An 18,526-nucleotide genomic window follows, 5' to 3' on the forward strand; every position below is an offset into this window, starting at 1 on the left:
GTCGGTGTACATTCTACTCACACAACTCTTCAACTGACGATGGTTGACGGAATGACGGGCGTGCATTCTACTTGTGTTTACATTTGTCCTCTGTCAACATCAGCACGTGGATGTTTTCCATTACCCCGAGTACCTGCACTAAGCGCTGGGAGCGTCAACGCCAGTGATGTGTTATGTAATTAATAGCGTTGTGTTTCAGTGAACGGTAACACTGTGGTACATTTTTGAGTAGGTCTTTAGGAGAGGAAATGAATTACCGAATAAAAAATACAGAGCGCCATTTAAAAGAGTCACACCACTGTTCATATCTTTGTAAAAAACAAAGGTGCAACGAAGGCAATCATACTGATTGATGTCCCCCTGACGGCTAAAGAACATTTGCTTGAAACATTTTGTAATTTGCATCTGGACGAACAGTTATCTAGGGAGGTCAAGATAAATGGTGCACCCTGTATATGACGTAAATTTATGACCTACGTTAACAAATGTTGCTTTCAGAAATGTATACCTTAGTATTGCCATTCTCAGTTTTATATCCTCTTTACGTGACCGTGGTCACTTATTTTGCTACCCAAATAGCGACACACATCTACTACTTTCTGTGTCTTATTTGCAAATCTAATTTTGTCAGCATCTGCTAATTTAGTATGACTATTTCCATTATTACTTTTGTTTCTGTTTATCTTACAACCTCCTTTCAAGTCATCATCTATTCCGTTCAGCTACTATTCCAAGTTCCTTGCCACCTCGAACAGAATCACAACGTCATTGGCAAGCCTCAAAGTTTTCATTCACCCCCCCCCCTCCCCTGCCCCCCCCCTCCCCCCACTCCTCTCCTTGAAATTTAATTCTGTTCCCAATTTTCTCTTTGATTTTATTTACTACAAGAGGGGGCATTCAATTAGTAAAGCAAAATTTTTTGCCTCAGCCTGCTTTGATTGAAATAATGAGGAATTTGTTGTGGGACATCGTGGAATATTCCCATTTCAGCCCCTATAGTTTGATGGAGTTCCGATAGGTGGCAGTGCTGTATGTAGCCTTCAAAATGGTGTCTGTGACAAGAGGTGCTTTCCAAGCAGAGAGCTGTCATTTAGTTTCTTTCGGCAGAAGACCAGGACGTCACAGATATTCATAGACTGAATGTCCACGTAGACCTGGCAATGAACGAAAGCACAGTGACCTATTTGGCAAGGCGCCTGTCATCATAGCAGCCAGTCATGCAAACCTGTCCGATCTCTCCTGCTGTGGCCCCTGCAGTATTGTACAAAAGGTGTTCAAAGAATTTTGCACAGTCATCTCTAATACCCTCAGACTTCAAGAAGAATATAATAATTCCAATCCCAAAGAAAGCAGGTGTTGACAGATGTGAGAATTACCGAACAATCAGTTTAATAAGCCACAGCTGCAAAATACTATCACGAATTCTTTACAGACGAATGGAAAAACTGGTAGAAGCCGACCTCGGGGAAGATCAGTTTGGATTCCGTAGAAATACTGGAACACGTGAGGCAATACTGACCTTACGACTTATCTTAGAAGAAAGATTAAGGAAAGGCAAACCTACGTTTCTAGCATTTGTAGACTTAGAGAAAGCTTTTGACAATGTTGACTGGAATACTCTCTTTCAAATTCTAAAGGTGGCAGGGGTAAGATACAGGGAGCGAAAGGCTATTTACAATTTGTACAGAAACCAGATGGCAGTTATAAGAGTCGAGGGGCATGAAAGGGAAGCAGTGGTTGGGAAAGGAGTGAGACAGGGTTGTAGCCTCTCCCCGATGTTATTCAATCTGTATATTGAGCAAGCAGTGAAGGAAACAAAAGAAAAATTCAGAGTAGGTATTAAAATCCATGGAGAAGAAATAAAAACTTTGAGGTTCGCCGATGACATTGTAATTCTGTCAGAGACAGCAAAGGACTTGGAAGAGCAGTTGAACGGAATGGATGGTGTCTTGAAGGGAGGATATAAGATGAACATCAACAAAAGCAAAACGAGGATAATGGAATGTAGTCGAATTAAGTCGGGTGATGTTGAGGGTATTAGATTAGGAAATGAGACACTTAAAGTAGTAAAGGAGTTTTGCTATTTGGGGAGCAAAATAACTGATGATGGTCGAAGTAGAGAGGATATAAAATGTAGACTGGCAATGGCAAGGAAATCGTTTCTGAAGAAGAGAAATTTGTTAACATCGAGTATAGATTTAAGTGTCAGGAAGTCATTTCTGAAAGTGTTTGTATGGAGTGTAGCCATGTATGGAAGTGAAACATGGACGGTAAATAGTTTGGACAAGAAGAGAATAGAAGCTTTCGAAATGTGGTGCTACAGAAGAATGCTGAAGATTAGATGGGTAGATCACATAGCTAATGAGGAAGTATTGAATAGGATTGGGGGGAAGAGAAGTTTGTGGCACAACTTGACCAGAAGAAGGGATCGGTTGGTAGGACATGTTCTGAGGCATCAAGGGATCACCAATTTAGTACTGGAGGGCAGCAAGGAGGGTAAAAATAGTAGAGGGAGACCAAGAGATGAATACACAAAGCAGATTCAGAAGGATGTAGGTTGCAGTACGTACTGGGAGATGAAGAAGCTTGCACAGGATAGAGTAGCATGGAGAGCTGCATCAAACCAGTCTCAGGACTGAAGACCACAACAACAACAACAACAACAACATCTCTAATTTTTTTATGTTTTGCAGAAAGAGAATGAAATTTTTTGTGAACATACAGGCTGTACATTGAGACTACTCAATGTAGCCTCCATCAGCTGTGACTCATCTGGCCCTATGTTCTTTCCATGCTGTAAATGCACTTTGGTAAAATTCTGGGGATTGACTTTTGCACCATCGCTTGACACAGGAAATAAGGTCTTTCTCACTATCAAATGGTTTACCGCACAGGTGGGCCTTCAGATGACCGAAGAGGTAAACATCAGACGGAGCCGAGTCCGTACTGTAGAGAGGATGAGGAACAATTTTCCAACCCATGTTCCTGATTTTCTGCTGCGTCATAAAGGCTGTATGGGGTTTGGCATTGTCATGGTGTGGTCTTGATCAGCTGAACCTGAAGCTGTGGTTTCAGTCTCGATGGCAAGTTGCAGCTTGTCCCATGACAAACAGTAACGGTCCTGGTTAATTGTGAAGCCAGGTTCCAAAAAGTCAATGAAAATGACACCACACTGATCCTAGAAGAAGTATTCCATCACCTTTCGGCCTGCTGTTCGTGAAAGTCTCAGTTTCTTCTTCCGAGGGGAACCCGGATGACGCCACTCTACGGATTTGGTTTTGCTCTCAGGTTCGGACAAATCAACCGTGTTTCATCCTGGGTAATGACGCCATCAAAACACTGTTTCCACTCTTCAGTAAAGGTATTCATGAGACCCTTGCACACATTCTTCCTCTTAGTTTTCATTTTTCTTGTCAATAATCCAGGCATGGTGTTTAATAAGTTTAATAAGTCACGGCTGCAAAATACTAATGCGAATTCTTTACAGACGAATGGAAAAACTGGTAGAAGCCGACCTCGGGGAAGATCAGTTTGGATTCCGTAGAAATGTTGGAACACGCGAGGCAATACTAACCTTACGACTTATCTTAGAAGAAAGATTAAGAAAAGGCAAACCTACGTTTCTAGCATTTGTAGACTTAGAGAAAGCTTTTGACAACGTTAACTGGAATACTCTCTTTCAAATTCTAAAGGTGGCAGGGGTAAAATACAGGGAGTGAAAGGCCATTTACAATTTGTACAGAAACCAGATGGCAGTTATAAGAGTCGAGGGGCACGAAAAGGAATCAGCATTTGGGAAAGGAGTGAGACAGGGTTGTAGCCTCTCCCCAATGTTATTCAATCTGTATATTGAGCAAGCACTAAAGGAAACAAAAGAAAAATTCGGAGTAGGTATTAAAATCCATGGAGAAGAAATAAAAACATTGTGGTTTGCCGACGACATTGTAATTCTGTCAGAGACAGCAAAGGACCTGGAAGAACAGCTGAATGGAATGGACAGTGTCTTGAAAGGCGGATATAAGATGAACATCAACAAAAGCAAAACGAGGATAATGGAATGTAGTCTAATTAAGTCGGGTGATGCTGAGGGAATTAGATTAGGAAATGAGACACTTAAAGTAGTAAAGGACTTTTGCTATTTGGGGAGCAAAATAACTGATGATGGCAAGAAACGTTTCTGAAGAAGAGAAATTTGTTAACATTGAGTATAGATTTAAGTGTCAGGAAGTGGTTTCTGAAAGTATTTGTATGGAAGTGAAACATGGACGATAAATAGTTTGGACAAGAAGAGAATAGAAGCTTTCGAAATGTGGTGCTACATAAGAATGCTGAAGATGAGATGGGTAGATCACGTAACTAATGAGGAAGTATTGAATAAAATTGGGGAGAAGAGGAGTTTGTGGCACAACTTGACTAGAAGAAGGGATCGGTTGGTAGGGCATATTCTGAGGCATCAAGGGATCACAAATGTAGCATTGGAGGGCAGTGTGGAGGGTAAAAATCGCAGAGGGAGACCAAGAGATGAATACACTAAACAGATTCAGAAGGATGTAGGTTGCAGTAGGTACTGGGAGGTGAAGAAGCTTGCACAGGATAGAGTAGCGTGGAGAGCTGCATCGAACCAGTCAGGACTGAAGACAACAACAACAACATGCTGACAAATAGTTTTTTGTAACCTGAATACAGGGGAACAATAAGGTCGTTTGGAATCCTGAATAAAACCACCCTGCTTTCAGAAAAAAATGTGTTGCATTACTTACTGAACACACATCATACTTGCTCAGTCCACAGTTTGAATAACAATGATATGAGGTACAATTCTGTCTCGTGCCCTTCTCAATCACTGCTTCCCTCTTACGTCCTTCAGTTTCTGGTTTCTGTACAAGTTCTAAACAACCGCTCCCTCCAAACATTTTATCCCTGCCACCTCCAAAATTTCGAAGAGGGTATTCCTCGAACTCCGTCAAGAGCTATCTCTAAATCAGCAAATGCCATGAAAGTGAGTTTGCTTTCCTTAACCCATCTTCTAACATAAGTCTTAGTGTGCCTTACGTGCTCCTGCAACATTTGTCTCGAACTCATCTGATCTTCTCTACGGTCTGCTTCTACCAATAATTTCATTCACATTTAAATAATTGTTGTCAGTATTTTGCAACCATGGCACTTGTCAGCACCTGCCTTTTTTGGAGTTGGAATCATTACTTTTTTTTTTTTATTGAAGTCTGATGGTATTCCACTTGTCTCATCTATCTCGTATTCTGGACAGAATAATTTTGTCACATTATATTCTCCAAAGGATCTCAATAATTGTGAGTGAATGTGATGTGCTTCGTATGTCCTCTAGTGCTCTGCCAAATTCTTCTCCTTGAATATTTGGTGCTCTACAGCTTGTGTTTTTTAAGACACCATGCCGTACACCACAAACGTGTATGCGCTATGACTTCTGTTGCTGTGGAGATGTTTGGTCCAGGAAGTCAGGAACATGTAAATACCAGTGCAGTGGTGCAGCATCCTCATGAAAAATTACCTTTGGCTGATAAGGATCTAGCTGAGGGATAGCAAGTTGCTCAAGCATGTCCAGATAAGCAGTTGCTGTTACTGTTTGTTCAATGAAGAATGAAGAAAAATGGTCCAATTACGCTGTCTTCCCATAGTGCACTCCACACATTCATTTTTTCGCTGTCACTGACACATTCCCGAAAACTCTGGCTGTTTCCTGAACACAAGTCGCGTTGTGCTGATTAACCCTCCCTCTTGTGTGGAAGGTTTCTTTGTCAGAGAATGTGGCATTTTGTTGGTAGCTGGGGTTTTGCTTCTTCCAGTCAATAGCAAATTTGTGGCATAGCTGCAAGTCAGTTTGCTTCTGTGCTTGCACACTCTGAAGTTCGTAAATGACAAAGCCAGGTCTTTTATTCAGCACATTTTGGAGTCCTCAGGTTTGTTTCCATCAGGAACAGTGTGCTTAATGGCTGTATTAATGAGATCCGAGATAGGAGGAAGGGTAGCATCAGTCGAAAGTTTTTAATCTGTGTATTGCAGATCCATTTCATCTACTGTGCAGGTATCTTCACTGTTAAATCAAACAGTTGAAAATCCGGGATGGAATGTAACAATATCAGAGAAGGAAAGTTGCTACTCACCATAGAGAGATAGAGAGAGAGAGAGAGAGAGAGAGAGAGAGAGAGAGAGAGAGTGTGTGTGTGGGGGGGGGGGGGGGGCTGTGCGCGTGTATATGTATGTGTGTGCGCTGCTGACAAAGTGTTTAATGGCTGAAAGCTGTAATTGTGTGAATCTTTTTATTGTGTCTATCGCGACTCAGCATCTCCGCTATATGGTGAGTAGCAACTTTCCTTCTCTGATATTGTTATCTTCAGTGTTACATGAATAAAAGAACATAATTGGAATTGGACGTTAAAATATAAATTCAAACCAGATCACAAACACTTCAGCTTGTAAACAATAAATTTATATACCAACTACATCCTTGCCATGATGACTGATCGTAAATAAAATCGCACATGGTACCACATAGACCTTACAGATAGCAAAGAGTAAAACTAGCTTGCTACTTACATGAAGGTTAGATGAACGGAAATGTCAGCAGCGAGCTCAGTTTAAATGTTTGTTATCTGTAATGTCAGTATCGTACCATATGCGATGTTACTTATACCTACACCTAAATTTGTATATACCTACATACTTTAAAAGCCACTGTGCATGTGTGGCAAAGAGTGCCCTGAACCACTACTGGTCAGTTCCTTTTATGTTCTAATCACAGATAGAGCGAGAGAAAAATGACTGTCTATATGCGACTGTACGAGCCCTAATTTCTCGTATCGTGTCTTCATGGTTCTTATGTGAAATGTAGGTTGGCAGCAGTAGAATTATTCAGCAGTCAGCTTCAAATGCTGGTGCTCTAAATTTTCTCAATTGTGTTCCTCGAAAAGAATGTTGCTTCCCTGCAGGGATTCCCATTTGAGTTCCTCAAGCATCTCCATAACACTTGCATTGACACCAGTAAAAAATCTATAGCCCACATGTGAATTGCTTCAATGTCTTACTTCAGTCCGACCTGGTACAGATCCCAAACACTCGAACAGTACTCAAGAATAGGTCACACTAGTGTTCTACATGTAGTCTCCTTTACAGATGAACCACACTTTCCTAAAATATTTCCAATAAACTGACGTCAACCATTCGCCTTCCCTACGAGAGTCCTCCAATGCTCATTCCATTTGATATCAAATTTTAACTAAAGTTCAGTCTTTATCACAACACTTATGTGTCAATAACATAGGTGACCGGTTTCGGTTATATTTATATAACCATCTTCAGACCCATGGCTTCCTTGGAGGACGGTAGGCGGAGCTCTCCTCAGCTGTTACGAAGTCAACTGATGTTGATAAGTGTTGTGATCAAGACTGAACTTTAGTTAGAATATAATACTCTATTGATCACTGTTTCCAAAAAAAGTTTACCAAAATTGCCATTTGATATCGCTTTGCAGTGTTATGCCCAGATATTTAAACGACGTGACTGTGTCAAGCAGGACACTGCAAGTGCTTTATCTGAACATTACGGGACTGTTTCTCCTACTCATCCACATTAACTTACATTTTTCTACATTTAATGCCAGCTGCCATTTGTGACAGCAACTAGAAATTTTGTTTAAGTCATCTTGTATCTCCCTACTGTCACTCAACTTCAACACCTTACCATACATCGCAGCATCACCACCAAACAGCTGCAGATTGCTGCTCACCCTCTCTGCCAGGTCCTTTATTTATATAGAATATAGTAGTGGTCCTATGACACTTCCCTGAGTCACTTGTGACAATACCTTTGTCTCTGATGAACACCCGTTGTCGAAGACAACACATGGGGTTCTGTTATTTAAGGAGTCTTTGAGCCGCTCCCGTATCTGGGAACCTATCCCACATTCTCGTACCTTCATTAACAGTCTTCAGTTGGGTACCTTGTTGAATGCTTTTAGGAAATCTAGGAATGTGGAATCTGTTGCCCTTCATCCAATGTTTGCAGTACATCATATGAGAAAAGGGTAAGCTGTTTTTTGCATGAGCAATGCTTTCTAAAACCGTGGTGATTTGTGAACTAAAGCTTTTTTCGTCCCTAGGCATTTTATTATATTCGTAGTCAGAATACATTCTAGAATTCTACAGCAAACTGATGTTAAGGATATTGGTCTGTAATTTTGCGGGTCCATCTTTTTACCCTTGTTGTATAAAGAAGTTGTGAGTGCCTTTTTCCTGTTGCTTTAGACTTTGACGTGGGCGAGAGATTTGTGATAAATGCAGGTTAAGTAAAGAGCCAGTGCTCTAGAGTACTCTTTTTAAAACCAGATTGGGATTCCATCCAGACGTGGTCACTTAGTTGCTTTGACGCCTTCTGTTGTTTCTCTAAGCCAGGGATGCTTATTACTACATTGTCCTTAGGGACACAGAATGTTTGTAAAGCTCTCCAGCATGAATGATGTTTTTTAAATGCAGAATTTAAAATTTCAGTTTTCACTTTGTAGTCTTCAGATGCCACACCAGACTGGTCAGTGTGTGACTGAATGGAATCTTTAGCTGAGTAATCACGACTTGAATGAAATTAATATGTAATTTTTTGGTTTGTGCTGCCTGAATCTCATTGTGTTTTTTATTCATGTAGCACCGAAGATAGCTATGTGTTTTTTATTCATGTAGCACCGAAGATAGCTACACAGCTGAAGTCAATCAAATAAACAGATTAAAAATTCACGACTGATGCTGCCCTTCCTCCTGTCTCAGACCTTGTGAACTGTCGAGCGAGTGGAGTTGAACTCTCTCGATGCCCAACGAACTGATTCTGATGGACTTCTTGAGAAGGTCGCTGATCTCCTCTACCATTTCACCAGTTTGCATTTTCTGCCAGATCATGACTGTCTGTTTATACTCCTAGTGTCTAGGAACTCGTCATACTGAGTGTTAATCATCGTGTCTGTTGCCTGCTGTTGAAATTTGGTCAGAAGGTTCTTGGAAAGCAATAGGTGATTTCGTTTTCACATACCACACCATTAGTTGGCTCTCTCTTGAGGTGTAATTTTTTTTTGCAATGATTTATCACATGAAGAAATTGTTTAGAAAAAATTACATTAAATTTTCTGTGTTGCTGTATACAGTGCCACAAACTGCAAGTATCTATGTCTCATAATTTTTTAATTACATTTGGAAATGGTTGAAGATTTCATCACGACACTTTGTGTTTTGCAGCCACATTAACAAAATTGCCATTTGTTTGAGAGGTCAGGTATATTGGTTCGCTGTAGTATGTCCGGATGTTGTCGGTACGTGAATACAGTGAGATGTGTGTGTCCGGCAGGTACGAGGACCAGCTCCAGCAACAGCAGCAGGTGAACGAGGAGAACCTGCGCAAGCAGGAGGCGAGTGTGGAGCGGCAGGAGGCGATGCGGCGCGCCACGCTGGACCGCGAGCTGGAGATGCGCTCGCAGCTGGAGGCGAAGCGCGCCGAGGCGGAGGCGGCCGCTCGCGCCAAGGCGGAGCGCGAGAACCGCGACATCGCCCTCGAGCAGATCCGCCTCAAGGCCGCCGAGAATCGCACCACCGTCCTGGAGTCCATCAAGTAAGTGAAAAAAGCCTGCCCGGGAGCCCGTGCACCAGGTCATTCAACATTTCCTTACCTTATAATATGTGAAAAATAGTACTTTTAAAATCAGTACAATAAGCATGTGGGATTTCTACATCTAGATGGATTCTCTGCAAACCACATTTAAGTGCCTGGCAAAGGGTTCATTTAACCACCTTTACAATTCTCTATTATTCCAATCTTGTATAGTGCGCAAAAGGAACGAACACCTATATCTTTCTCTGAGGCTAGCTCTGATTCCCTTTATTTTGTTACGGTGATCATTTTTCCCTATGTAGGCTCGTGGCAAAAAAATATTTTCATGTTCGGAGGAGAATGTTCGAGATTGAAATTTTGTCAGAAGATTTCGCTGCAACAAAAAATGCCTTTGTTTTAATGCTGTCCTTCCCAAATCCTGTATCATTCCAGTGACACTCTCACCCCTATTTCATGATAATACAAAATGTGCTGCCCTTCCTTAAACTTTTTTTATGTACTCCATCAATCCTGTCGGATCTCACACTGTGCAGTAGTATTCTAAAAGTGGACAGACAAGAGTAGTGTAGGCAGTCTCTTTAGTAGATCTGTTACATTTTCTAAGTGTCCTTCCAATAAAACACAGTCTTTGGTTAGCCTTCCCTACAACATTTTCTGTGTGTCCCATCCAATTTAAGTTGCTTGCAATTGTAATTCCTAGGTATTTAGTTGAATTTACAGCCTCAAGATTTGACTGATTTATCGTGTAACCGAAGTGTAACAAATTCCTTTTAGTGCACATTTGAATGACCTCACACTTTTCTTTATTTAGGGTCAGTTGGTAATTGGCAGTTTTTGCACCATACAAATATCTTTTCTAAATCGGTTTGTAATTTCTTTTGATCTTCTGATGACTTCACTAGTCGATAAATGACAGCATCAACTGAAAACAACATAAGACGGCTGCTCAGATTGTCTCCCAAATCTTTTACATAGATAATGAACAGCAGAGGGCGTATAACACTACCTTGAGGAATGCCAGAAATCACTTCTTTTTTACTCAATGACTTTCTGTCAATTAGTATGAATTGTGATCTTTCTGATAGGAAATCATGAATCCAGTCACACAAATGACAATATTCCATAAGCACACGGGTTCCACTACAAGCCTTCCGGAAATCCAGAAATACAGAATCAATTTGAAATCCGATGTCAGTAGCACTCAACACTTCGTGCGAATGAAGAGGTGGTTGTGTTTCACAAGAACGATGTTTCCTAAATCCGTGTTGACCATGTGTCAATAGATCGTTTTCCTTTAGGTAATTCATAATGTTCGAACACAATATATGTTCCAAAACCCTGCTGCATATCAACCTTAATGATATGGATCTGTAATGTAGTGGATTATTCCTACTACCTTTCTTGAATATTAGTGTGATCTTTGCAACTTTCCAGTCTTTGGGTACGGATCGTTCGTTGAGCCAATGGTTGTACATGGTTGTTAAGTATGAAGCTATTTCGTCAGCATAACTATGAAAGGAGCCTAATTGGTATACAGTCTGTACCAGAAGACTTGCTTTTATTAAGTGATTTAAGTTGCTTCACTACTCTGAGGATATCTACTTCTATATTACTCATGTTGGCAGCTGTTCTTGATTTGAATTCTGGAATATTTACTTTGTCTTCTTTGATGAAGGAATTTCTGAAGCCTGTGTTTAATAACTCTGCTTTAGCAGCACTGTCTTCGATAATATCTCCATTGCTATCGTGCAGAGAAGGCATTAATTGTGTCTTGCCGCTAGCATACTTCACATATGACCAGAATCTCTTTGGATTTTCTGCCAGGTTTCGAGACAAAGTTTCATTGTGCAAACTATTATAAGCATCTCCCAGTGAAGTCCGCACTAAATTTCGAGCTTCTGTAAAAGATCGCCAATCTTGGAGATCTTACGTCTGTTTAAATTTGGCATGTTTTTTCCTTGTCTCTGCAACAGTGTTCTGACCCGTTCTGTGTACCAAGGAGGATCAGATCTATCATTTGTTGATTTATTTGGTATAATCTCCCAGTTGCTGCCAATACTCAGGCCACATCTGGTCTACACTTACACATTGTTAATTTGGGAGGAATGGAGATTGTCTCTCAGGGAGGTGTCAAGTGAATTTTTATCTGCTTTTTTTGATAGGTATATTTTTCATTTATTTTTGGAGTATTTGAGGTTTACAATATTCAAGCTTGCTACGACAACCCCGTGTTCACTAATCCCAGCATCCATTTTGATGCTCATTATTAGCTCAGGATTATTTGTTGCTAAGAGGTCAAGTATGTTTTCACAACCATTTACTGTTCTCGTGGGCGCATGAACTAACTGCTTGAAATAATTTGTGGAGAATTCGTTTAGCACAATTTCGGGTGATGTTTTATGTGTACCTCCGAAATGAAACGTATTTTCACCAACATATGGAGAGTACATTAAAGTCACCACCAGCTATAATTGTATGAGTTCGCTACGTGTCTGAAATCAAACTCAATTTTTCTTTGAACCTTTCAGCAATTGTATCATCTGAATTGAGAGGTCAGTAAAAGGATCCAATTATTATTTCATTCCGGTTGCCAAGAATGACTTCTGCCCATACTGACTGGAACTATCTAATTCAATTTCATGACGAGATAAACTACTTCTAACAGCAGCAAACACGGCACTGCCAACTGTATTTAGCCTATCCTTTCGGAACATCGTTACGCTCTTCACAAAAATTTCAGCTGAGCTTACCTCCGGCCTTAGCCAGCATTCAGTGCCTATAACGATTTGAGCGTCAGTCCTTTCTACTAACGCTTGGAGCTCTGGTACTTTCCCAACACAGCTACAACAATTTATAACTGTTAAACCAATGGTTCCTGTATCTACGTTCTTCCTGTGTTCAGCCTGCGCCCTTTGTGACTGAAGCCCATCTTGTGTTTTCCCGAGAACCTCTATCCTAAAAAACCCCCCAGTCCACGCCACGCAGCCCCTGCTACCCGTGTAGCTGCCTCCTGTGTATAGTAGACACCTGTCCTATTCAGTGGAACCCCCAACCACCCTATGATGCAAATTGAGGAATCTGTAGCCTACACGGTCCCAGAACTGTCGGAGTCTCTGATTCAGACTCTCCACTCGGCTCTGTACCAGAGGTCTGCAGTCGGTCCTGTCGACTACGCTGCAGATGGTCAGCTCTGCTTTCATCTCGCAAGCAAGATTGGACGTCTTTACCACTTCTATTAGCTGCTCGAAACCAGAGAAAATCTCTTCCAATCCAAAGTGACACACATCATTGGTACCAATGTGAGCCACCCTCTGCAGATGGCTGCATCCTGTGCTCCTCATGGCAACTGGAAGGACCCGTTCCATGTCAGGAATGATTCCAGCTGTATGAACATGGAGTGGACATTGGATTTTGTGATTTTATTATGATTTTTTATTTCAAATAACCCTTTTAGACTTTATGCTGTTCATGGGTATGCGGCTGGATTTCATCATGCTGACATCACAATGTTTTGCTGGTCCTACTTATAATTCAGCCACATATCTTGCTTCGGTCCTTAGCTCTCATGTGGGGAAATGTGAAATGTGATAATATATCCGGCTCGATCAATTTTATTCAACACTTGAAGCCACTGTGCCTCGGAACAACTGACCTTTTAGTTAGCTTTGATGTTGTTTCAGTTTTTGCTCTGGTACCTTTGCAGTAGTCCTTGTTGCTAATTGGTCAGCTTTTGGATGATAAAACGGCTCAGCTGTGTCACAATGTATTGACATAAACATATTTTTTATTTAATGATCCATTTTTTGAACAAACTGACCATATGGCAATGGGAAGTCCTCTTTTTTCTATTGTTGCCAATCCTTTCAAGGAAGATTTTGATGATGCTGCACTCAGAACAGCTCTTAAACCCACATATATTTTTGAAATATGTGGATGATATTTTTATCATTTGGCCTCATGGAATGGAAGCTTTTCATACATCAAACTTGGGATGGGAATGGAAAAAATATGGCAAATCACCTTTTTGGTGCTTTTAGTACATAAAACAGAAAATAGGACATTGGGACATAGCACATAGTGTAAACCTACACATACGGACCACTATCTCCATGGTACTAGTTCTCATCCACTACATTGAAGCATGGGAGTTTTGCTTGCACCGGTCAAGGGAGCTTATGCTATTTTGGATTTTGATAATTTGACACATGAAATGGATTACCTTAAGGTTGTTTTCAGGCAAAATGGATATACTGATCATCAAATTGTTCGTGCTGTTTACTTTGGATCACCATGGGGACCAACAACAGGTCCTTGAAATCAGTGAATCTGTTGCTTTTTACCCATTGCAGGGATTTAAAGAATCCTCAAATAATAATTTAAAAAAAAGTGTCATTTTTGCCTTTGACCAAGACTAGAGCCCTTCTTGGATCTGTTAAAGGTGGAACTATGGAAGCAAGAGGTATATAAAATTCCCTGTCATTACAGAAAGGCTTATTTTGGACAGTTTATTTGCACAGTTCATGACCAGTGTATGGAACATCAACGCCACACCTTTGCTCCAGTGTGAAAAATCTACCATCACTGAACATTGTCTCAGTGAAGGGCATAATATGTCATTTAAAGAGACACAATCTATTACTCCGACTTTCCGTTATTGGGGTTGTGTACTTAAGAAAACCATCGAAATAAGGTTATCCAATGAAATTATTAATAGAGAGAAGGTTTAACCCCTTAAGCGAGATGTACCGTAACATCCTATGGTATAACCCCACTTTTACAACCCCGGATTTACATTTTCCTGCTATTTATGACATTTTTTATCGCTCCCATCAAATTTCCTATGCCCACAATGTTAATTCACACCCAGTTTTGCATCAACACATGTATAATTTTTCCACAGTTCACGCTTTATGGGTTACATTTCTTCCTTCACTTTGTCTATTTTGTGGACCTCTGGTTTTGATGTTAAGCTTATTGTTAATCTCATTCCTGCTCCTTCTCATTACTTTAGTCTCCCTTTGGTTTACCCTCAGTTCATATTCTGTACTCAGATTGTTTGTTCCATTCAACACTTCCTGTAATTCATCTTCACTTTCATTGAGGATAGCAATGTCATCTGTGAATCTTATTTTTGATTCTTTCACCCTGTATTTTAATCCCACTAGACGACGCCCCTGTCTTATAACTTATTTAATATGAGCACGTCATTCATGGTTGTCCATTCTTAATACTCTTTCTTGGTTTTTGTACATATTTTATACCGTAGATCTTTCCCTGTAGCTTTTATTCCTATTTTTCTCATAATTTTGAACTTTTCGCACCATTTTGCATTGTTGAATGCTTTTTCGAGGTTGTTAAATTCTATGAATGTATCTTGGATTTTTCTTCAATTTTGCTTTCATTATCAATCACATCAGAACTGGCTCTCTGCTCCCCTTACATTTCCAAAAGGTAAATTTATCATTATCTAATGTATCCTGAATACATGATTCGCTTCAGAACACACATTGCATCATTAGAGGTGTCTGGGAAACCAGTCACATCATATTTCGATTCTCTATGGTTGTGGATGAATATCAGATAACTACACTGGCCATACCACTGACTTTTGACTATTACACTCCACAGTCAGTTTTAATTTTGTAAATGTGCTAATAAATAAACAAATATGTAATATAAAATCACATAACTTTATGGTTTCATCTAGCCGGTAATAAAATGGTGTGGCAGAATGGCGATGGCTATCGGTTATCTCTGTGTGTTCTTATCTTATTGAACTGAAATATATGAGTCTGGTTTCCCATGTACACCTGGTGATGGATGGTGACTTCTGAAATCGATCATTTAGATTGCATAAACAATCAATACAAACATAGAGGAACCTGTGTGTCTTTGTGATACCATTGCAAACAATGATGGAGACATTCTGTCTCCTTGTGACAAGTCCTTCATGGCGCCAGCCACATACACATTTATTTTTTCATAACAATCGGATTGTAACTTCATAATTGTGAAAAGTTCATCACAATTAAATATAAGGGGCTTTGAAAAAGAAACGAGCCAGAGGCATAATTACAGAAGCCAGTACCTCTATGTTAGAGGTATTGACAGTGGCTGTTGAGACACTTGCCCCACTTTTGACACATGGCAGTGAATGGCTGTCTCATAAAAGTCCCAGGGCTGTGATGTTAACCAGTTCCGCACATACAGCAGGACATCGTCGTCCGAAGTCAATTGTTTGCCCCTCAGAGCCTTTTTACGGGGACCAAAAATGGCGTAATCACAGGGAGAGAGAGGTCCGGACTGTGTGGAGGGTGGCCGAGGACTCCCATTTGAATTTCTGCAGGAGTGCCGCGACTGTGTTGGCCGAACGAGGCTTTGCATTGCCGTGGAGCAGAATGACCCCACGGATCAGATTGCCTGGTCATTTTGATTTGATCACTTGACAAATAGAGGTCAAGGTTTTGCGAGTAACGCTGGGCATTCACTGTTGTCCTGTGCTGCAGGAGGTGACTCAGAAGGGGGCCATCTCACTCAAAGAAGAACGTCAGCATAACCGCTTTCCTGCAGTTGTGTGCATGGCCTTGGCTTTTTTTGGTGGTGGTGACCCTGGATGCTTCCACTGGAGACTTTGTTGTTTTGATTTTGGTTCAAAGTGATGACACTGTGACTCATCTCCACCACCACTTGTGCCAGGAACACATTCCCTTCCTGAACAGAGCACTGCAGATAAACAAGACAGTGGGCCATTCGACATGCTTCCTGGTGTGGTTGAAGACTGTGGGGCACCCATTGGTCACACACTGTGCACATGTGCAGTTGTTTCTTCACGATGGTGTGAACACTTCTGACGCTCAATTCGACCACGGCGGCTGTGGCTTTCACTGTCACTCGGCGGTCCTGGGTAATGAGTGCATCCACCAGTTGGACGATGTCATCTGCAATGCAGTGTGGTGCTCCAAACAATGAATCATCGGCTAACGACACCTGTTCTGCCCTGAAGCGCTTGTGCCACGCCTTGACTCTTGCAAGGGACGTGCAGTGTTCGCCGTACACTTGTGACATTCGTCGAGGAATGTCCGTTCTTCCTACTCGTTCTGCTGTCAGAAAATGAACACCACCTCTTTGCTTTCCTGTTGACGCCTTCCGTGTCACTGTTTGCAATGCGATTGACAGTGTCGGACGATTGGTGCGTGCTGCTGCTAGCTCTGTGTAGTCACGTGACGTGCACACGTGCCCTCTAGCGACGGGCTGTGAACTTCCACACTCTGATCGGAACACACCTCGTTACAGACGCCACCATATTGTCCTCTTGTCGCCGGTTTTTGCATTCCAGATTCCGGCTCGTTTCTTTTTGAACGCCTCTCATACTTTACGTACATCGTCAGTTCAAAAAGTTTCAAGGCTGCTTTTATTTCTGGTGCGTAAGCAACTCAATGCAGTAATTATTGTAGCTTCAATTAACAACTGCAAACAACAGATGTGCATTTGAGCAGTCAGATCTGAACAGACAGTTTTAAGTAGTTGATGTGCAGCCATAATGTGCCAATGTTACAAATTGCATTGTGGCAATAAACTTAATGTCTCCAAATTAGTGTTGAAGACATTCTCCAAAATTAAAATGTAGTGTTGTATTGGCACTGAATAGTTTGCTTCAAAGATAGTCATACAGCTTGTGAAAAATGACTTTACTACTCAAATCGTTTACTTGACACGTTTTGGATTTGTTTCCATCATCAGATATCCAAGTGCACAAAGGATCACAGGATGCAAGTGTTACTAGATGGATATTTAATATAAGCTGACAGGCTACTGTTCTTTGAACTTAGGGAACAGGTGGTTCGCTTGGTGCCGTGTCTGGACTACAGGCTGGGTAGGTGATGATGTTCAGTTCAGACTTTTGCAGGAGAGTGGTGGTTTGTGGGCAAGCGTTGTCACAGAGAATGCTTACGCCTTTGCAAGACATTCCTTTTCACCAGCTCCTAATTGTCCATTGTCAGATTTTTCAGTGTTTCACAGCATTTATTGCGCTCATCGAGTTGACTGACCAGACCCCACTTATATCCCAAAACACAGTTGCCATAACTGTACTGGCAGTGTGTGTCTCGATTTTAGTGGCTCGGACAAAGAGGAACATCGCCACTCGCATGATCGTCGTTTGGTTACAGGTTTAAAGTATGAAGGCTATTCAATAAAGAATGATCATATTTTTTATGGTCATAATTTCTCATGCTAAAATTTAATCTTATGATATTCTGTTAACTTAATGTGCAACAAACACACCGTAGTAGTTTCATTGTTGGGACTCCTGGTTCCCGTCTATGAGAGACAGGTAGGTTCGGAAGTGTCCAGTATCACCTACTACTGCAATGGAGGTAACGTGCGAGGAACAATATGCGGCTTTGAAATCCTGCTTTTGTCTCAACATATCTTCAGCCGAGGCCTATACAATGTTACAGGCCTATGGAGAGTCTGTTCTTCCCTACAGCTCAGCTCGAAAGTGGTTTATAGTGTTTAAAGAGGGGAGACAATCAATTTCAAAGGAAGGTGGACCTGGTGCTTCAGTAACTGCTCTTGTAGAAGTAAACATAAACACTGCTGCTGTCATTGTGAGAGAGGATCAACGAATTACCTTAAGATCACTTTCTGAAATAATGAACATTTCATTGGGTGCCACACATGAACCGTGTTTGTGCACAATGGGTCCCGAGACTGTCGATTCCCGAACAAAAGGACATTCGCCTGCAGGTCTGCATGCCATTAAAGTCGATGTTAGAGGAAGATCCGGAGTTTCTTTCAGATGTAATCACTGCTGATGAAACTTGGCTACATCATTTTGATCCTGAGAGCAAACATCAAAGCTCAGTGTGGAAATCTCCTTCATCACCAACCCCCCAAAAAG

At 41.2% G+C, this 18,526-nt stretch overlaps 1 protein-coding gene across 1 annotated transcript in view; it reads left to right on the plus strand.

Moving 5' to 3' along the window:
• LOC126213200 (ATPase family AAA domain-containing protein 3) overlaps positions 1 to 18,526 on the plus strand; it is a 102,367-nt gene that overhangs the window by 14,628 nt on the left and 69,213 nt on the right. Inside the window, exon 3 of the mRNA XM_049940832.1 lies at positions 9,364 to 9,624. Within this exon, the coding sequence (XP_049796789.1) occupies positions 9,364 to 9,624 (261 nt within the window). The remainder of the gene's footprint in view (positions 1 to 9,363; positions 9,625 to 18,526) is intronic.

The sequence above is a fragment of the Schistocerca nitens genome, chromosome 11 (genome assembly GCF_023898315.1).
Source record: "Schistocerca nitens isolate TAMUIC-IGC-003100 chromosome 11, iqSchNite1.1, whole genome shotgun sequence".
Classification (NCBI taxonomy): Eukaryota; Metazoa; Arthropoda; class Insecta; order Orthoptera; family Acrididae; genus Schistocerca; species Schistocerca nitens.